This window comes from Labrus bergylta, chromosome 19 (assembly GCF_963930695.1).
Source record: "Labrus bergylta chromosome 19, fLabBer1.1, whole genome shotgun sequence".
NCBI lineage: Eukaryota > Metazoa > Chordata > Actinopteri > Labriformes > Labridae > Labrus > Labrus bergylta.
Genome location: NC_089213.1, coordinates 16,513,680 through 16,536,499, shown reverse-complemented (window position 1 = coordinate 16,536,499; position 22,820 = coordinate 16,513,680). Strand labels below are relative to the sequence as shown.

The 22,820-nt window shown below is 41.4% G+C and overlaps 1 protein-coding gene across 1 annotated transcript; it reads right to left on the bottom strand.

Moving 5' to 3' along the window:
* Positions 1–567: 567 nt before the first annotated feature.
* hibadha (3-hydroxyisobutyrate dehydrogenase a) lies at positions 568–22,735 on the bottom strand. Its single transcript, XM_020641832.3, has 8 exons — positions 22,580–22,735; positions 19,943–20,103; positions 19,550–19,659; positions 19,303–19,424; positions 8,747–8,880; positions 7,683–7,759; positions 2,913–3,069; positions 568–2,145 (listed from the first exon to the last, which is right to left on the bottom strand). Exons 1-8 carry the CDS (start codon positions 22,647–22,649, stop codon positions 1,987–1,989), a joined length of 990 nt encoding a protein of 329 aa, XP_020497488.1. The 5' UTR covers positions 22,650–22,735; the 3' UTR covers positions 568–1,986.
* Positions 22,736–22,820: the final 85 nt, after the last annotated feature.

The window sequence follows — 22,820 nt, the reverse complement described above, 5'->3', positions numbered from 1 at the left end:
TAGCAGGTTAACATTTTGTTTTTTAGTGAATTTTTTCTAACTTTGTCGCAGAACACCACACAAATTGGTTAAGATATTCTCAGAGGTTCTCAGAGGATATATCCCAACAACTGTTTAATTATTCTGCTGACTACAGTAGGCTCTTCTGTGGCGCAATGTAAAATGTGATTGTGTGTGTGAAATATCTGAACTGAAGCTGTATATAATATTCTGATCACTTCCAAATAGTCTTTAATATATTTAGCCTTTTTAAGAGAGGACAGCAGGAGAGAGACGAGGAGTGTAGAGAGAAGTGCTATGGAACCCCGTGCATCAAAAGGTTGCAAGTGGAAAAATTAAACAAGCAACCAGTTCATTGAGGACACTGCCTCTGAGCCTGCTAAGCTAGTGCCCCACAAATGTTTTTTGGGTCTTTTGAGTTCTATTATATAAACATGAACCTGTGTTAATAACTGAAACACAAAGATAATTACATGGTCTATATTGAATATACTTTGAATTACAATATCACCATCTTCATCAACATACTTGACTTGTTTAAAAAAAGAATCAGACATAACACAAAAATCACAGAACATCTTTATTTTAGGCTACAGCATGACTGAGGATCTGTTTCACAGAGCAAAGACAAACTGTAGACACTATTGATGAATTTTACTAAAAAAAAGTGAGAGTCCATTTAGATTCCTCTTTAATACTACACAACAATTCGAAATATACATTATGTACATTTGCTCTGAGCGGGGGAGCAGCTGTTCCCTGCCCACATTTTACACAGATGTTATACAAGCTGAAAGAGAGACAGAGTGTGAGAGGAAAAATATCTGAGGATAGACTTTAAAACAGAAAAGATGGTGAGAGAAAGTGCTAGACGGTGAGAATAACATTTTGTAGTGAACAGTATAAAATTCAAACAGTGTTGGTCATAAAATAATACTCCAGTGGCTAGATAAGCAGCTGCAGACGGCAGAGCAGAGAGGTAAGTTCAAAGAGATTCTGTAACTGTATCAAAATTGCCCCGAGCATTGCACTGCAATGCACACAGTGCAAAAATAACCCCAAATATAAGATATCACAGTATTTAGACAAGCAGAACTGGGTGATCCAGTGGGATGAGAATTAAATGTCCGTCAACATACCAAATATCTGAGGAAAAATGTAACTGTAGTTTCATCATGAGGTAAAAAAAAAAAATGAAATGAAGAATGGATTCTGGTAGGATAAAAAACAAACAAACACTGACAACTGTAACAAAAGTAAATATTGATCCAACAGTGTGGTCAGTTTTGGTTACCTTACATGTAGTGCTGAAATCATGGGCTTTGTGTTTCAAGTAAAAAGGGAAATGGTTGAAAAAGAAAAACAATAGGTTAACCAAAACTCTGCACTCTCTTGCACTGTCTCTTCAATGACACTTTATCACTTTATGTATCCTTACTATAGTGTGTCTTTACTCTGTCCTCTTTCATTGGACTTGGAAATGTCCGAGTCATAACAAAGCAAAAAAGCGCAAACCCGACAAAAGCGTACCTAAACTTTGAACAATCATGCACTTATTACTTATCAATCGTCCTGGAAACCGCACATTATTTGCATTGTTACACAAAATCTTGCAGTGCCTCATCCTACCTCATTTCACTCCGGCCTCTCAGCCCAGACTAGGGAGAGAGTTGGCTTTGTCTCTCGATACTGATCTAAGGTCAGTTTTAGCATCTCCACCATGCAGAAGGTGAGCGGAGGATGGTAAATATGATTCATCTAACGCAATAGGGAGGGAGGGGGGGGGGGGGGGGGGGCACGTGTCGACATACAGTATGTTAATTCGACTGCAGATCTGTGCCTGAGGGCAAGGCCGTAGTCTCTCCTGAGCATAGTGGGATAAGGGGCACTGGGGTGTGTACATACGTGTGTGTGTGTGTGTGTGTGTGTGTGTGTGTGTGGGTGTGTGTGTATGGTAACATCACAGTCTACTTTGCTCCCTCTCCATCACTGGCCTTCCTCCTCGCGTAGGAATTGGAAGACGGATGAGAAGTCCTTGTTAGCGTAGCCTCGGGAGCACATGACTCTGAAGATCTGGTGGGCGAGGGAGCCCAGAGGGATGGGTGTCTTAGTGTTGGTGGCAGTGTTTTGAGCCAAACCAAGATCCTAGAAAAGCAGACACACACAGAGAGTAAGGGGCAGAAAGTCAGATAAGTGGACTGAAATCATTATAACCTCTTTTTGTTTAACTAACACCTGACTTAAGTGACTGTAAGAAAGTGACTGTTTATCCCATTACTATCAGGTTTCTTTCATTTGCTGTGTGTGATAGGAGGACCCTGGCTAATGAATGCAAGGCACACAATGCCAGTGTATTAATAGACACCCAGATGAACAGACCGACTTATACAGACGAACTAATGCAGTGTCAATAAAATTTTGGTTACACAATAGGTCACAGATGGACTGGAGGAGAGGAAGCAGATACAAAAGAACAGTTACAATTGAGACAAAGCAAATTACAGGGTCGAGAGACTGACAAACAGAGGCTTAAGGAAAAGGAGAAGAAGAGAGTTTTAGCTTCAATAATTTCTCGATAAGAAGAAAGAAAATGAAAAAAGACTATATCGTAATTATAAAGGATCTTTAAGAAACTTTGCTTCAAGGTTCTCTTATCTAATGATTGTACACTTCTCCATGTTTTAATCCGTGTGGAATATATCTTGAGATTGACTCCACAAGGGACATTTTCTGGGTGTTTTTTTTTTATAATTTACCAACTTTTATAGACTAAGCAGACAGAACAAAGCTTGACATTACAAAGGGATTAAAACTTTAGTCAACAATATACACATTTTTAGATCAGCCCTATATACAGAGAGTCACAAGTGATCCTCAAAAAAATGACACAAAGACAGGGATAAGGGAGTAACCTTTGCCATTAGTGTGGTTCCAAAGCCGCCCTGGTAGCTGTTGCCTGAGGGGACTCCCTCCATGACACCAGGGACTGGATTGTACGTGTCGCTGGACCAGCAACGACCTGAGGACATGTTGAGGATCTTTGCTAGTAGCTTGGGATCCAAACCAAGTCTGAGAAAGCAGGAGAAGAAATAAATTAGTATCTCTTTTACAATGTTACGATTCACTTAGCAGACGCTTTTATTCAAAGTGACATACTTTAAGAGCAAGTACAACAGTAATCCATTCATACACCGCCCCGAGCAATGCAGAGTTAAGTGTCTTGCCCAAGGACACGTCGGACATGTTGCTCAGCTGGAGATCGAACCCTCGACCTACTGGTTGAGAGGCGACGACTCTACCAACTGAGCCACAGCCACCTTTTGGACCTGGACAAATCACAACATCATTTTTACTCTTCTTTCACACTGGCTCTGCTGGTATTAAAGTTCAGTGTGTGTGTTTGTCAGGAAAAGAACAGGCAATAAGAGTAGGATAGGAACATAGATTATAGAATTAATTTTCCAAACAGCAAGATGAATAACATGAAAAAAGATGGCTTGTGGGGTGGCTGGTGATTGTAGTGACCCCCGTTGAACCTTATGCTGGGCTGTGACCATTCCTCAGTGTTAATGGCTCAAGGCTTTGTAATGTCAGCTAATGCAGTATTGATGTTTACCAGCACATCTATCCTTCATCATCCCCTCTTTCATAGAAAAACGAAAGTGGAGGAGGAAAAGTGGTTAACAGCACAGGGGAGCCATAAACCTCGCTGTCACGTATAGAGAGGTGCAGGCTCTCACTTTTGCTGCCCCATTTCGCTGCAACCCACTTTCATATGCGAGAGGAACAAATCTCCAGGCTGTGATAAGATGAGGGAAAAGCAAATGAGACAAAGAGAGTGTAGACAGAGGCAGGCCAGGGAGTGAAACAAAGTGCAAACCATTACAGTAGAGAGGGTGTAACTCTAGCGCCTGTGTCTGTGCAGTGCAGCTTTTGTATATTAACGATTTAAAAGATAGTGTAAAGCTGCCCACATCAAGCCCTGGCTGTCTCAGCTCACTGTTACTTACAGGCCTGTAACTCTATTCTGCTCTCAATATGACTATTAAACCATCATAGGTCCTTAAGGCCAGGACTCCCCCTCCCTCCCTCCCTCCACCTGGCTCTCATTCTGCCATTATAACCACAGTTTTTATTAGCTGTCTACTAACTAATTAAGAATGGGAATTGCATTTACACTCTCTCCATGTCGCTCCCTCTGCCCTTTCTCTTCGTCTCTTTTGTGTCCGCTCTGCCGCACTCGTGTTTCTTTTACAGACTGTTTTGGAAATGTGGCATAAGTGACACTGCATGCGTGCATGTGTTTGAGTGTAAACATGTGTTTCAGCCTCCAGTCTCTCTGATGATGGCTTTTTTAGTCTACGTCTGTAAGCATCCTTCCCCGTCCTGCTTCTCCTTTCCTTTTCCTCTTCCCCCCCCACCCCCCCGTCCTCCCTGCTGACACCTCCCTGTCTGAGGACTCTGGGGGACATATGTTTGACATCGTGCACAAAAACCCCCTTCTCTCTGCGCGTACGCACGCACACACAGGCAGGCAGCCCCTCCCTGCGTTCTGGGTCAGCAGCTGAAAAGGTTACTAGCTGAGCTACAATAAAGCGCGTCCGAGCGCGCAGATCGTTTGTTATAGCGACCAGAGACGCTGACGGGGAGCTGTTGTCCTCTGTTAACGATAAATCAATGAAGTTCCCCTCCTGCTTCCATCACACACATGCATGCACACACAAACACACACACACAGTGGTGGTTATTAACCGACGCAGTGGTGTTGTTCCTCGCCTGCAGTAATTTGCGTGGAGAAGAGGACATGTCACGGTTTAACAAGATTGACATGGATAAACACACAACGACACGGACAGTGAAACAAACGTGTTGCTGTGCGATGCCTCCGCAGATTAAAGAAACGTGAGTGGGAAAGAGAAGAAGATGAAAATAAGAGGGGAGGGTGTTAATGTGCTGGGGAGCTGTAGCAGGTGGAGTATATTTGCTGCTCTGATATTAACTGTCTGTTTCAGTGCGATTAGCTCCTCGTCCTCGTCGGATGCCACAGGAGAGGAAGCCAAACCCGGTCCCCATTTATTATTACATTACAGAGCTAACGAGCACGTATACACACACACGAGCATTTAGTGTCTCATTTATAGACACTACGAGCGTGTTTATCACCCGACTTTAATCTTCATCACAACATATGCTCACAATTCATTTAAGGGCAAGAGAGATGTGTGTCTGCACGTGTGTGGGAAAGCTATTTCTGTCTGTAAATACAAAGGGTCGTGTCTTGTTAACCCCTTTGATTCGCCTGTTGTTATCCCCATAAAAGGAGTTAAGGAGTAAATATGTGTGTTCCTACTTTAGCTTCAATGACAGTCACTTCAAGCAGTGTATGCATGAATGGGTGCAGGTAAACAGGCATGTAAAGTGAACCATGAGCTGTGAAAAAAAAAAAGCCTCATGTCCCTTCCTGGGCCAGTCGCCTCTCTTTCCTCTTCTTCCTCTTCCTCCATCTCATGTGCATCATTAAAATCACTGCTGCCTCTCTATTCAATACTCTGTAGATCCCATCCACCCTTCTCACTGGTTGGTTGGATTGCAGAAATAACAGCAGGCAGAGGAGAAATGAAGGGATTAAAATAAGAGAATTAAATGAGGAGGTAAAGCAAATAGGGATGAGGAAGAAAAGTCAAAAGAGATGGATAGAGAGGATGCTAAAAAGGCAGGGTGTGTGTGTGTGTGTGTGTGTGTGTGTGTGTGTGTGTGTGTGTGTGTGTGTGTGTGTGTGTGTGTGTGTGTGTGTGTGTGTGTGTGTGTGTGTGTGTGTGTGTGTGTGTGTGTGTGTGTGTGTGTGTGTGTGTGTGTGTGTGTTCGTAATTGTCATGCGTGGCCATTCCTAGCACTAAGAGAACGTCACGCTCTGATGGAGACGGCCCGGGCTTCCATCTGAGATCAACAAATTAGCTCAAAGAACGGAGCTGTGTGTGTGTGGGGGGGGTCTGTGTTTGTGTGTTCGCAGCCTGTACAGGTAAGGAGAAACACACACACACATGGCGCACTGACATATTGGAAAGAAAGGGCAGCTCTATCAGGCCCAAGTCCAGCATGATAAAATGTTATTGCCGTTTTCCTGTAAATTGGCTGTGAGTGCTCAGTCTCCTTTGTGTCAGACTGTTTCATGTGTCTGTGTGTGTGTGTGTGTAAGTGTCAGTAACACACACACACACACACACACACACACACACACACACACACACACACACACACACACGCATAAGAGTGCGTCTTCTCTGCATAAGAGACAGGGCCGCAATGCAGCATGGGAGATTTACGGGTGTGGGCTCTCTCTAAACGATGACAGTCTTTGTCAAACCCCATAATAAAGCCCCAGAGATTGGCTGGTAAGAAGCTGGGAAACAAGGAAGCGCACACACACACACGCACACGAACGCACACACACACACACACACGCACCGTGCATGTACACACGCACACAATCAAGATTGAAACTCAGTTTTGCAATGATATAAACTAAAATCCACATTTAAAGTGAAAGCATGCAGTCCTTAAAATCCTCATTTCATTTGCATACATTATAATGATGTGCACAGTAAGTGGAGGTTTTGGTACTTTTTTTTTGTAGAAAACGGCTGTCCTCAGTGCCTGTGGATGTAAATCTGTGTGTGTGTGTGTGCGCTTCAGAGACAGTGTGGCAATGTGTAAATCTGTGTTGCTCCCTTAATGCCTCCATATTTCAGAGGCCTAGTGGGGGGATTTATGTGTGACTGCTCATGCCAATTTTCCTCTTCTGTCTCAGCACAGATAAATCTGCAGCACTAACACAGCTGCACTGTGAGAGGGGCAATTCTTGTACGTGAACACACTCATACACACATTATACTGGGTGCACACATCTATGGAGTAGCAAAACCTGTAAAAAGACACTATAGTGACCCAGTAAACAGAGCAGTGTGCACAGATGATGTTTGTAAATTGAGTAAATAATCAATTCAAACGGCTATGGTTCAAAAAATAATCTGATAGTTAGTTTCAATTTCAGAAAAAATTAATATGTAGGCATCCCGTAGAAAGCTAAATTCACTGACCTAAACCTTTTAGCCTGTCTTTTACATATCATTAGAACATGTTTTGGTTAAAGTCAAAAGACACTATATCCCATCATCCTCAGCCATTAGGCCAAATAAGGCTTTGTGCATAAATGAGGCATGATGAATTATGGGATTTCTAGGCGGTGTTCAGTGACAGGGTTGTGACAGGATTCTGCTGAGAGCTCAATCAGCAGATGTAAATCAGAGTCCATGGCTCCGCCCACTCATCTATCTCTCGCGGGCAGAGGCGGTTCCTGACCCCTTCACTCTCTCGCGCACAATCACTCACACACACACACACACACACACACACACACAAACACACACACATTTCCAAACGAGTATTAAAGTAGTAAATAACTGCCAATGTTTCAGTAATATCAGTGGTATAGTAATTGCTTTCAAAGTGACGGCTGAATCTAAGGGCCAGCTCAAGTCATATTCACGCATGGCTAAAATGTGAAACCCTTAATGTTCATGGTGCTTTTAGTTCTAATAACCACGTGTCAAAAATTTGTGTTGAGTTTTTTTCTGTGAGGATAGTGGATTGAAACAACTTATTTGAGTAGTGGCTGACAGTACCTGATTCCAAGATTCATGGTCTCTGCAGTGCCAATCATCCCGATGGCCAGGAGCATGTTGTTGCAGATCTTAGCCGCCTAGAGACGATAGACCAGAAAGTGAAAAAAAGGGAATTTAACTGTGTGAAAATGAGGAGAATTCTAACACTGCCTTTAACAACATTGAAAAGGTATTTCATCTTTGGTTCAGACTAGTGAATAAGCCAAACAGTTGTAAAACAGTACGATACATTAGTATATTTTTTCAAATTAGTAACAGCTTAATATCCATAAACCTTAGGTTCATTAAGTTTCAGGAAGATGGTCTATTGCTCTGTGGTAAAAATCGAAATGTTTTTTTTTTATGTTATGTTATTTAGCTATGCTTTAGGACAGTATATCTCATATTTTGTAGATTTTTGTGTGGATTTTATACTTGTACTTTTAAGTGAAAAATCCCTCTTTAGGAGTTTGCTCCTTTGGAAGTATGACATTCTCAAGTTGTGCTTTTAAGTGGTGCATTTATGCAGTATGTGGTAGGTAAATACAGTCTGTATTCAAGTTACTCAAATGTATGAAACTCTGTCCATGTGAATAAAGATCATTTCATTACTCCTATCATTAAAGGCAAACCACTTCCAAGGCAACAAAGCAAGCTGGAGGCAATGTGACCCAAACAGATGAATATTATGCCTATCTATCTCTTCTGAAGAACACTTTTGGATAGTTATTTCCGTACTGAAGGAGGTATTTAGGGTATAGAATCATTGCGTTAGCACTACTGACCCAACCAAGACATAGCCAGTGGTTTTGAATAGTACAGGAACATTTGGAAAAATGACCTATTCTTTCAAAATAAAACAGATGAGTTAGAAAAAAGTTGGGATGAAAAGTGATATTTTTTAGAGAGAACACAACTAGATGTAGACTAAAACTACCATTTTGGAGATAGCAGCTAAGTTTTGATGCCATGTTTTAGTTTGAATTGTTATATATGGAGGAATTTAGTTAAAAAAAAAAAAAAACGATTTTTTGAGCAAAGATGCTATATATGAATCAGAGAGGTTTGTAGCATGTTTCTTTTACCTGTCCTGTTCCAACCTGTCCACAGTAGACAACATTTGCTCCCATGCAGGTGAGCAGCTCCTGAGCAGCGTTGTATTCCTCTTCCACTCCACCCACCATGAAGGTCAGTTTGGCCAAGCTGGCAGCCCCGACACCTACAAACACAGCACATGTTCAGACATATCGTTGAAGTTTACTGAGGTGAACACACACGTTTTATAATGGTACAAACACAATATATAGTCCGAACCAGACCTGTAATACATTGCACATTTTATAGGAGGTTAAAATGAGAGTTACATTTAACAAAACTCTTCGTACTGTATCTTAGCAAAAGTCAACAGAAGTTGATAGCAAACTAAAATGTATGTGATTGCCTCTTGAAAGAACACAATATATCAAATTCTTAAGCATTTCAACACAACCAGCTGTGTCACAAAGGTCAGTTGTGCACTTTGTGTGTTAGTCTCATAGTAGGACAGGAGTGTTAAGTAGTGCTGCACCAGAGGGACAGAGGTATCTTTAAAAGGCGATTGTTGCCATCATCCACTACACAACCCTCGTGGGAGCTTTCGCCTTTTGTCCTGTCACCCTTACTCTCTCCGTCTCGCACACACAAACACACACAAAGACGCACATGCACACACCAACAGCTGTGCCTGAGGCCAGCCCTCCTCATGGGGGTATCAGTGACAGGCGTGAGGGGTAATTAACTTTACACTTTATCATGTTCAATTAGGCGTCCCTCCCCATGCCTGATGGCTTAAGAAGCGTGCCATGTTGTAGGAGGCAACCACACCCCCAGCCCCTCCACAGGGTCCTTAATGCAGAAATAATCCCCTTTCAGGGTGACTTGGAACCAGTTAGCTTTAAGTCCCCTCTGCAATTCAAGTGTCCCTAAAATGTTTCATTGAATAGCCTTAGAAAAAGAACACTATTACACCTAGTATTCTACACCCCCTCCAAAAGGAGACAACAAACAAAAGTGTTTTCCTCAGGTATGATGGTACTCAAAAAAAGTAAGTAAGTTAAAAACCGGCTAACTTGCATGCAAAGAGGCAGATTTTTCTAGTTAAACTAAGGTAGAAAAGGAAAAGGAGGGGAAGTGAGTTCAATTTGTCTTTAGGGTGTCGTCTAGCTCTAATGAAAGGGCTCTTTATAGTGAAAGCCTAATAATGTCGCTGTTAATAATTAAAGAGAACTGCTGGGGACAAAACAGCTGAAATACCATTATCAGACATAGCTGGAGAGGAGAGGAGAGGAGAGGACAGGAGAGGACAGGAGAGGACTCTTATTGTATATTTCAATGACTCAAAAACATAAATATACATCTCTATCCCCCTCCACTTTCTTTAATTGGCTGTTCTGTTGTCAAGTGTATGGTGATGCCACTGCACTGTTGGTGTGTGTGAGTCAGTGTTGGGCTGTCAGCAGGTCGTTAGGGCCACATAATGAAGGCCGAAGCCCACAATGCTGCAGCTGCCTGTGGACAAACACACGCCTAGCATACAGCCGCCAAACACTTATGGGAAAAAAGACGAAGGATTTTATACACTTATCCCCCTTCTTGTTCCCTTCTGTAGTCTTTTTTCTCTCACTTTCACATCTAACCTCATTCTTTTGAGTATATTTTTCAAGTCTTTACTTCTTGCCAGAATAACTCAGAATCTGTGTTAGCCAATATGAAGCTCCGATATGGTAACACCTACTGTTTGTGATGTGTCATGTACAGTGCTGCAGTAGCCATAGAACTTTTCATCATCATTTACAGGAGAAAAAAAAGACATAAATAAAAGAAAAAAAACTTAGCAGGAGCGCTATTAGTTTGAGCTATTAGCTAGTTTTATAAGTTTAACTAATGGTATCCTTATTGCTTAATATTTAATTTACTAGTTCTCAACTTTCAGTCTGAGGTCTTCTCACAAAAACAAACCAACACACACACAAGTGCACACAAACACAAACATATCGGCATAGAAAGAATGTCAACTGTGCTGGTTCATTAGTGGAGATCACTGCTCGCAGACGACTAAAGAGGAGATTATTGATAATATAGTCAACGTTCTGATCAATATATGTCACTAGAAAGAGAGAGAGGGAGAGATAGAGGGGCGAGAGAGCTGCAGAGAGAGATGTAGAGAAGACAGCAGGGAAGGAAAATGATCCTCCTCTGCCTACCTCCCGGCTTCCCTCCCAACTCTCCCTCCCTCAAATTAACTAATCACCCATAATAAGCTCTTATGATCTGTAGTGGATTTCTATAGGCAGTGACACCGGGATGATGGAAGATCCAAGTAGGTGGAAGAAAAGCACATCATTAGCATAACAATGTGTGTGTGTGTGTGTGTGTGTGTGTGTGTGTTTGTGTGTGTGTGTGTGTTGGGGGTAACAGGGAGTCTCTTCATTGTACATGCACAAAAATTTCTGTGTGTGATGTGTAATTTTATGGAAGTGCCAATGCTACTGTGTGTGTGTGTGTGTGTGTGTGTGTGTGTGAGGGGACGTCCCGTTCGCGGACTGGTCCTGTCAGAGACGGATTAAAAAGGAATGCTAATGAGGCTTCCCGAGCTCCGGGTCCGCCGGCTCATCCATCCCAGCGGGAGTGACAGTCCTGGATCGTTAGCACTGCACAACTACACAACGCCCCCTAGGGGGGGGAGACAAGACGTGTGTGTGTGTGTGTGTGTATGTGCATGTGAGTGTTGGGTTTTGGGGGCTCATGATATAAAATACAAGGTAGAGAAAAAGAGTGTAGGTGGGATTTCAAATACTAAAAAAGACATATGCAAAATAAAAAGTTATTTGCATAATGCAACAAATGAATACATCTTAGCGCTCATTTATAATTAGTTCTTTCTAAATCAATAATAAATAAATAAAATATATTTATGAAGCACATTTAAAATCAGCAACAGCTGATATAAGCTGTACATAAAAAGTAGAGAAGAACAATACAGTCAAATTTCAGAGGGTTGAAAAACATCAGTGCAGACAACAGACACACACAACCAAACAGAAAAAAAAGGAATATTAAAAGGAATAACAATGACGATACAATGTCAACAAGACTAAAATAAATACATAAAAAAGACTCCTAATTAGAACCCAGAAGCCAACATGTAAAATTATTTTTTAAGGCTGGATTACTATATAATCAGCATAATAGAATGAATACAAGAATCATAGCACATACTGCCAATTCTTTGAGGAAAAAACAGTAGATTCTGAATAAATAGCAAAGTTCTGCTCTTCTGTTGAGCAGGCAATATTGTTATTGGAAAATATTTCTCTTAGGAAAAGACCACCTCTCTCCTCGGTCACTTCCTCTCATCCAGCTTCAGGTGAAGTTTTGGTTGGTGAAAAGTAGTGGGTGCCCACCTACTCATCGGACACACATATATCAGAGGCAGGCTTGAGCCTATTGGACTAATGATGAAACAGTCTGTGGCGTATACAGTGAATAGAGCAAGGTATAGTAAGAGGAGAGGAGAAAAGAAGGTGGCTTCTATAATATGCATGACTTTTGAGGAGGCACCAAACTGTGTGTCGATCTGTGTTAGCATGGGTGGCTGTGTGTGGCCCGCGCAAGTTAGCTTCTGTTCAATTACAAACACATATCGACATCTCCTTCATCTGATCTCCTCCATTAACAAGGTTCAAGTTAATGAGCAGGCAATCAGCCACTATTAGGACAGATGCTTAACAGCCGGCTTTGACGACAAGCATTAACTGTGAACATAAGAGGGTGATTTCTGTTGTGTGAAGGGAGAGGAAGATCAGAGGAATGACTTTGGTTTGGCCTGTTTGTAGTGAACACTGAATTCATTAGCACTTCTTTCATTACACACGAAAGACTCAACCAAAGCAATGACAGCCCTATAACCTCTGCAACTTTTTTTTGAAGTGGTGTGTGCGTGTACAAAATAAGTGTGAACGTCTGTGAACATATGCATGCAGGATCTGTGTGTGTGTTCCTCGGTTTGAAAGTGTGTGTAGCAGGGACAGGTGCAGATCCCAGAGCAGGCCGCCAATAAGACGTCTCTTAGAGCTTCTGAGGCCGCATGTCTTAAAGTTACGAGCAGCATGTTAGCCAGTATGCACTTTTTATGGGTGGTGAGTTTAAATTAAACTACATTTGTGAATATGAGGCTGCGCAAACAACACACACACACACACACACACACACGAAAAAAGGGATGTTCTCAGAGTTCGGTAATGAATGACGCATTTGACAGCATGCCACAACCCTGCTTTTTCCCCCCAGAGAGTAAACGGAAAAACACTCGAAGCAAAACAACACCTCTAATATCGTTAGAGCTCTTCCAAACACCTAATTTCCTAAAATGATAATGTTCCCGTTCTTACTTCAAGAAACACCAGAAATCATTTCACACCTTCTCGTCCAAACGTGGTCGGTGTAAACAAACTCTAGTGTTGGCAGAATTTAACACTGCTTGCTACTATGTTTTTAACTATATGCACATGTAAGGTTAAAGTTTTGGCTCGGCTGTATTCATCCATTTGGACTTAAAAGAGCCTTTACACTTACATGTAGCCTTGAGTCAACAGGAGAAGGCTGCTTGCAGAGAAAGTCAGTAGGGGTAGTATGTTTACAGGCCAGCATCGCAGCCTCCTGTGGCCCAGCATTATAATAACAACCATAGGCAGATTTTTCTCAAACAAAATATAAAAAAACCCATAAAAACAAAAGATATTGAGTACATAAAAGAAACACTATGAGGGTGCATTTTGACCAAGACTGCTTTAAAAAAAAAAAAAAAAGGCACTTTCAACAATTTATCTGCCAACTTCACTAATGCTCCTCTGTTGTGTTAAAAACAGAGTCTTTATCGGCTATAGTTAACGAGAGCAGTGCCATGAGAACTGACTCCTGCACACCAATACTTCATGAGAACCTCGAGTGGGAAAGGCGACTGGAGACAAGTTTGGGGTTTGGGGAAAAAAAGAAAAGAAAAAGGGAATTCAGTTTACAGCATCAACACGGTTTCTTGTGTGCAAGGGTTTTATTTTCACTGCCCGTCTATTGACACACAGGCCAGCCATCATCATCATCATCATTATCATCATTATCGTCATCATCAGTAAGTGCTCGCTTTTGCAGGGAGGAGGCTGGTCAATGGTAGGGGACAGAGGCTGCAGGGAGCAGCAGAGATCCACAATCAATCCTCTACCCAGCCCAATGAGACTCATCTAGGATAGAGCAAGTAAATAATGATCCCCAATTAGGGTTCTTAGCAGGCAGACACACACACACACACACACACACACACACAGACACATAAGCACACTCACACTTGTGGTTTAGGTTCAGAAAGTGTCCTTCACACAGACAAAACGCTAATTCGCTTTTAGTTGAGTGACATGTAGAGTGACGTTTGGGCTACATTTGACGGACAGATACGTTCTGTATGACTCATTAGCCAGCTGACTATTTGTCTGCACGCGCACGCACACACTCACACACGCACTAGTAGTCACTTACAAACACACAGCAGATGACATAGGGGCAGAGGCGTGAGAGCCAGTCCCCAGCTGCTGTGGGTCCACCTCCATCTGGACCATAGGGGTAGAGTCCCCAATCACTACCCCTCCATCATTGCTGTCTCTGGTAGCTTTACTGGCCCTGCACCCTCCCACCCACTGGCCCCCCCGTTCCCCTCTATGTCACCAGATCCCGTCAGTGAGAGGCTTGTTATGCTAATCTAGTCTTTGGATCACTCGCGCTCTGCTTTGCTAGTTAGCCATCAACTTGACAGACTATACGACAGCAGCAGCCCCATGCCCATCCGACCTTCTTCCTTTACTGAGCGTCAGAGGAGCCTCACTAACCTTCACTAAACTGCATTAATGCTTCCAGGCTCATCTTCTCCATTAATCCCATTCTCAGACCGGATTAGGTTGGCCTGAGTGCCCTCCAGCTCTCTCTTTGACCAGAAGTACCAGTGGCCAGTTTCAAAAAAAAGAATGTTGTTTTCTAATTTTTATGCAAGTCTTCCACATCTTAAATCACTTTCTATGTGGTATAACATCCATTAAATTGAATAAAGACCAAAATGTTAAATACAGATACACAATACTACAATGAATTTGAGTGAAATAGTCTCAATTACTGCTTGTCCTCAGACAATGAAAGTGTAAATGTGTATTGTGCAGAGATCAGTGAGTATGTGAACAACGGGTTACTCAGTTCATTTGTGGTAACAGAAGTAAAACAAAGACAACACTGTTCATATTTAAACTGCAACAGCTAGTCGTTTCATTGAATAGTTGGTAACCCATTTGATATTTGGTGACTTTGGTTTGTTTCGGAGAAAAATAGACTTTCTGGGCTTCAATAATTCCATTGGAAAAAATTGTTAAGATGTCCTCCAGACAAGTTCTGAGAAATATAAAAATACTTTGCCTGGAATAATAAATCATGTCTGATATGCCCCCCCCCCCCTTCCCCACAAAAATAACAGCTAAAACATCTCATTCAGAATTTACAACTAACAAAATATATCTGATTTTAAAAGTTTTACAAGATATCTCTTACATCAGAAAAAGTTCCATTGTTTTCTAAGATTATTATTTTTTGCCTGTATTGATAGGACAGCTGAGGAGAGACAGGAAATGTAGAGAGGAAGAGTTGACATGCATCAAAGGGAGTTGAACCTGCTGTCGATGCGTCGAGTCGAGGACAATAGCCTCTGTATATGGGGCCCCTGCTCTTCCAACTGCAGTTTAACCGGCGCCCAAAAAGGTCCCTTCTTAATTAATTGGACTTTGATTGTCTTCCAAACAATTTAATGGCACAAATGCCGGCACATTTGTACATATCGTAAATGTTTTCATTCAAGATAAGCAGAGGAAAATCAACATGTTCATTACATGAATGTGAAGCCTCTTTCATCAAAATCTGCACCTACACTCATTCTGCACTGCTAAAGTCACACATTGCTAAAGTCACACATTGCTTAAGTGAATAGGAACTTTCAGCACTAGAGTTAACATTTCCTCTGGAAAAAAATATATCTTTTGGACAAAGAAGTGTTTTAACTCTCAATTCCAAGCTAAAATAAAACCATTAACCTTTCATTGCTTAATTAAAACTAGACCCAACAGCTTTGGACAACCTGTGAAGAAACACTAATCCCAACTTCCTGAAATGATCTCAGGTCTGACTCAATGTTAAATGTCACTCACAGTAAAACTTGATATTTGTGAAAGGGCCTTTAGGCCTGAAGGGAGAAACACAGTCTATATCGTCAGCAGGAGTGGATTGGCAGCGTTGATTGATGAACCAACTGGTGCCAGCCCTGGCTTGAACAAGCTCCTGCAGGTTGCAGGATGACGTACAAACAGTCGGCAAATGACACACTGCAACACTCAGGCGTTAGTTTGTGTGGTACGGATATGATTAGAGTGGTGTCGAGACTGAGCCCAAATAGCTAGTTAGCTGAGGATTATAAGACCTCGCAAACAAGCGACATTAGCCCGAGTGCTCAGAGTCCCACAACAGCTAGGCTCCCTCTTGCTTTCATTGGGACCGATAGCTGACTTTCCCAGCGCTGGGAAAAACACAATGAAAGGTTTTAGGGCTTTTTAAAGCCATCGTCCGTTAGCAATGTGGCAGCCCACCATGGGCACACAGACACAAACACAGGCATTCTGGGTAATTACTGCTAACGACCCCGCCGCTTGTTAGCCAGACCTCCTATTTTTGCAATCGCTTTGCCAACACCCTGAGTCTGTGACATCAGAGCTTGTTTTGTTGTGGGTCAGCTTTGCATGCGGACGCTTTTAATGACACCAGACAGTGGTGGCAGTGTGTGTGTGTGTGTGTGTTTGTTTCTGTGTGTCTGTGTCTGTGCAAGCATTACAGTGTAATGTAAATTGCCTTTTTGTGAGACAGACTTCAATATGGAAATTTGTTTGCGTTTGTGTGTATCATTACACAATCATTACACAATTGGACCATGAAGGTCTAAAGCTAAGACACTCCACAATGTGTAACACAGACAGCCTGAAAGAAGCCCATGAGAAGAAAGTGAAAGTTTCCTTTTGACTGCTTTAAAAAAAAAGAAAAGAAAAAGGGATATAACTTTGCTTTTCAGATCCCACGGTTGGCTGCCAAACCTCTAGTGACGCATACGACACACAAACACACACACATTTCTGTGTAAAATACGCCACCTAACACACCACACATACAGAAAAGGGTCCAGTTTATATCAAAAGAAAGAAATCTAAAAAAAATAAAAATAAAAATACAGACACCACAGAAAGAACAGCTGTGTCTGCAAAAGTTTAAGAGGCTCAGAAATTGCAGCGAGTCTGAATGAATGTTCTGTTGTTGTGTCAAATTAATTTGTTCCAACAATTTCTTTATCCAAGTTGATTAAATCGAGATGATCTAGGAGATAAAATAATTGATAACCATGAAACAAAGTATGACTATAAGGTGATATGATGTACTCTCTGGGATTTATATAAAATAAAACAAAAAGGAACTCTGCAGACCAATGATTTTGGTAATTAAATCCACCAACGGGAGACTATAGAGGAGAAGGGTCTCTAGCTAGTGACAGGGCCCTGCAGTGAATGTAGGACTAGGCGCCTTTCCTTGGCAGGGCAAACAATGAAGAGTACTATTGGTCATAGAGCTGAGCCTGATGTCACACATACTTTTCTCTTCTGCACACATACACACCTCATAATTGTAACAATGCCCTATTTGGGTAGGGTGCCATCTCCTGGTTGGATCAGAGCATGTGAGCTCATATCCCATCCAGGGATGTGGAAACTGAGCTGAGTGGTGCAGGGAAGGGATGTCTACAGGTCTCTACTATGAAGTTACTTTATGCTTTCATGAGCTGTATATCTCCACAGCTTTAGCCTGGCTTATCAAGGTCACATCATAGCCCACTTTCATTCCTCAGAGCTAAGAGAGGGCCTGCCTGTCTCAAAGTTAGCATCCAAGGGCTGTTTCAAACCTTTATTTTAATATCAATTAATCTGTTGATCAATGTGCTTTTTAGATTCATATATAAGAAAACACCAGGAAATGATGAAAAATTGCAATCTCACAAAGCATTGGGTGGCATCTGAACACTTCTCATTTGTCCATAAATTAGTCCTTAAATATTTTCATTACTGTTTCAAGGCTGAAGCTAGTTGTTCTTGATAGTTTGCCTTGTAGATTAATTCAATTGATTAAGAGAATATCTCTTCTAATTCTCATAGTTTCTTTTGAGGGGATTTTTAAGCGTATGTTAGGCTTTTGCACTCTAAACTAGCTGTGCTCACTTATTGATATGAGTTATGGTTGTCTGGAGGCGACGTTGGGTGGGCGGGTGCATGCAGCATGTGTGCATGCATGCATGAAAGACGAATGTCTGCAGAGCTGGTGGCAGAGGCCAGTGGGTAAATCATCGGTCATCTTTTGCTAGTAAAAGAGGCTTAGTCAAGAGACAGGAAAGAGGAAGAACCTTCACAGAGGACTGCTCACACAAACTGTGCACTGTCTGTAGTATGTAAACACTTTGTGTTAAGGGAGAGTAACAGGCTTACGGCTATGATCTCACTGACTGCAGTTGCTCTGTTCTCCAGACGCCAGCAGGTAAACATGCCATGTCGGTTCAGTCTGTGTTTGTTTGGGAGAGGGCAGGAGCAACAGTCTGTATTAGTGATGTATTGAAAATTGTGCAAAAAAAAAGCAAATACAGTATGAACTGATCTGGTCTGCAGGAGTGTTAGAATGAAGCATACCTTAACCTCATCCCTGAATAGAAAGAATCATGTGCGTGTGTGTGAATAAAAGAGAGAGCGAGGGAGACAGGGAGATGGACAGTTTTACTGCGATGTGTCTCCTTCATGTCTTATCTCCCTCCTCTCCTCTCCTGCACTACATGTGAGGGCAGTTTCGCTTCTCTTTATGACTCTTTATCTGACATGAAAGGCACTAACATGGGATACCCGCCATTACGGCTCCATCAACATGAAAAGCTCTGACACAGGATTCTCCGCCGCAGCTCAGCCCATTAAGCACAACTGGTGATCCTGTGCTCTGTCAAGAAGCCGTCACAAGTAGACAGCAGCGACATAATGAGGACTTCAAACCTTAACCTTGCCTTTAAGACCCCAGGTCAAAAGCAGCAATAAAATCTCGAGAGGGCACCCACTGGCTGGACCGCTCAGTAATTACAATCCATGTCCTAGCACTCACCCAAAAGGTCCCATAGCTTAGATATACAAAAGAGTGTGAGACAGTTCAGAAGTAAGGCTGAGGGGTCACAATCCTAACACTGTGATTGGTATGCTCAAATTAACAAACTAGCAATGTGACTGTCCTCTTAATTATTTTATATAATGTCTTACAAGTGGCAATGGAGAGGAATAAAGCTTGCAATGCAATTTTACCTTTTTGCCATTATATCAAAACAGAACAGCAATTTAAATTGACAGAGCCACACAAATTAAAATATCCAGGGATATACATTTCAGACCTGAAGGACAAGGACACAAAGACAACTGAACAAAAAGGTGCAGACAATTTCTTTGAGTGAAAAAATTACCTCCTGATACTGGAGCATCCATGAAAACAGCTCCCATCTTCTCTGCGGCGACTGCCATCTCTTTTGATACAGCTGGGTCGATGGTTGAGGAGTCAATCAAAAGCGTTCCCTTCTTCACCTTCCTGAAGGGCACAAAGAAGAAGCATTATGATTTCATAAAAATTAGATAAACAAAGAGGAGGGTAAAGGTTGGTTGTTTGATGTGTCACAAACTGAGAAACTGAAACTGATATTCAGCTTTGCTTACTTGAGGATGCCATTCGGGCCTGTGTAGACCTCTATGACGTTAGGGCTGGAGGGTAACATAGTGATGATGCGGTCTGCTTTCTCTGCCACCTCTGCTGGAGAGTCGACTACCTGAACATTGGAATTATAGTTTCATTATACTGACATTATAATGACACTGTCATCAACAAAGACTACACACCTGCATGTGCAAATGGAACGCGTTACGATTGTTTTTATTAGAACCTGTTGGCTCAGACACACATATTCACTCAGTGACAAATTGGTGAGTAATAAAAGGTTGCAAATTATCTTGTAGCGTACTGGCTGGTTAAATGTCAGATTTGACATGTTATGTAGCCTATGTTATGTTAAGATGTTTGTTTGTTTGTGTAGTGAGATATGCGAGTGTTACCTGGGCACCAGTTTCCTGCAACTCCTTGCGAGACTCAGGAAAGACATCGGTGGCAATAACAGGATAACCGTTTTTTAACAGGTTTTTGGCCATTGGACTGCCCATGTTTCCCAGACCAACAAACCCCACTGGTGTTTTTGAGGCCATCGATCGCGATGACACTGCAGTAGGAGGGGAAAGACACCATTAAGGGGTGGAATAAAAGGTTAGGACATTTGTTTGGCAGAAGACCATGGGGCAATACAAAAGAGTCACAATTCTTAATATCTTAAGCAGAACTTCCGAACAGAGATACAATTTGTGCAGACAGACACAAACATAGCTGTCTTTCAATGGCCCAAGTGCAGAGTATTGTACAGCTGAAGAAATTCAAAGCACTAACATTTAATGAAGGCAGTGAAAAAAAACTGTAGAAAACAGCTTTACTAATACTTCCACAGGGAAAGTCTCTAATTAGAATCAATAACAACAGAGCAAATCTTATTGCTCTAACTTAAAACCAGCTTTCGGGCAGTCTGGCCAGGCTATTAAACACTGCTGGCTCAGCCAAGGTCCAACAAGGTTAATAGCGACTAAACAGAGTCAAGAAACCCAACTACAACAACAGGATTAGACCTAAATAGTGAAGCCCACACAGGAAGAAGCCTTACTTGCCAACCCCTTCTCTTACCCTTCATGTTCCACATCACCATTACTTACACATTACTTAATTGATACTAATTCAAAAAATTAATTCAAGGAGATAAAGGAATGCTTTAAAAGAACATAAAAATAAAATACCTGTATCAAGCATTCCTTACTTTGCATGGAAACTAAATATGTGCTGGCAAACACAGCCTCTGTGCTCTGGCTGCTTTCTCACTGAACTGCTGTGCATTGTTTGATATTAAACCCATTTTTATTTGGAAAGTGCATTCAAGAAAATATTTATGCTTTCCAAAAATGTCAACATTTTAGATCTTTTTTTTGTGGAAAAGATAAACACTTAATTTACTACCAACATTTAAATTGGAGAGAGAACATAGATTATATATTTTAGTTAATATGAGAATATTTCCCCTGTAGGTTAGGCTCATGTGCATTTCAGTGGTGTAAAATATATATTTTCCCCATCTTCACTTTTTTCTCTCCAGTTTTTCATTAAAGAAACCAATTATTAATTTACTTAAGTTATCAACAGTCCTCTCACTAAACTGGACCTTGTCCATTAAAAGCTAACAAAATTTCATCGTAATATTTGCAGTCTCCCATATTACATGTAAGTGTTACAGCAAACTGATACTTAAAAACACATTACAAGCAGTCCTTAAATTGATTACTTTTCTGCATGTTAGACTGCCTCAACAGCCTTTATACTCAAGTGTACAACTACAGAATATATCTTTTTTTAACTAGGGGCCAAACTATTTCATTTTCCACATGCATTGTTTGTTTAATTTCTACCAATGTTCTTAAGCCAAAGGTAAGATCTTCAAAATCTTTTTTTTTTTTTAAAGACACAGTCTAAGTGTTTTAATTATATTCAGTTTACAATGAGATAAAATAGTAAAGCAAAAAAAATAAAAAATCCTCACACATTATAAGTAGGAAAATGAGTTTCTTGAACTTTAGATTATTCAATCAATAATTCATTTCAGCACTTATTATGCTGCTACTGATGCACGTCCTTTTTAAAGTATAAGGCAACTGGAGTTAGAGGCTTTTATCAGAGCTTTTTTGCTGTACAGTTTTATTTCAGGCATTTTACATTTCTGCTTATTTGTCCTCCAGCTCTCAAATATCTTCTTTTTTTTTTTTTTTAATTAATGATTCGTCATAATTCAACTAAATATGTTCACACTACAGGGCTTTGTCGAGACATTTGAAGCAGCAGTCGGCTGCACTTTGCAATGGACTTTGGAACTGGCCGCACACTGTAACTGCACAGATATCTATGTCTGCTTTAATAAAGTATCATGAGGGGAAGGAGGAGCGCCGTTTTTGTATTTTGGTGTTATAGTGCAATGCAAAAAAAAAAAATGTATTTCAATAGTTCACTTCACATCACAACTATTTCAATGCCAGACTGTTACATGTGTAGCTATATAATCATGCCAGTGGCCCCCTGACACTCACATAACATCCAGATCTATTCAGACAACATTCACTGTTCCTGATGTCTTTTACAATAGGTTAGGAAAAGAGCATTCTTATACTAGTTCGCTCATTAAAGGTGAAAGCTGCAGAACATACCTAAAGCTGTCTAATATATTTAGACTTCAAATGTAATGAATCACTTGCACATAAGCACCTAGAGATAAAATAAGAGATGCTTGTGAGGAAAATTTGCTTCTGCTGGCCATTGCTACCTATCAGACTATCAGACTATGCGTCTGCCTTGTGCCTATTAAGCACATTTTCCCACCATGCTGCAGGATTGAACAATTCACCACAGGTGGCTAACTCAGGGACATTGTGTCCAGACTTTTAACACTGAAGCAGCAGCAACGTTAAGGTCTGCATGCATACTATCTTCAGAGAGCTAACAAGCTAGCTAACAGACTGAGGCAGGCAATTCTCCGTCTGCGTTTCCCTCTAAAAACACATTCATTGACGAAAGAGGCTCAAGGAAACCGACAACAATGAGCGATACGTTACCGAAGGCAAGGTCGACATGCTTAGTCCACCTTAACAATATATTTCGGGACCCTCTAAACAACGCAGCCATGCTTCTTTCCCCTTGACCTCGGCGTACGGTGACAGCTGTCAAGTCACCAGGAAGCCCTAACCCGAGCTGGTGTGATTGAGCTGGATTTCCGCCAATCGCAGCTCTCGTCGAGTTGACATAGCCAATTGGATAAAGACAAAGGCGGGACATCCTGTACTTTTACTCCATGCC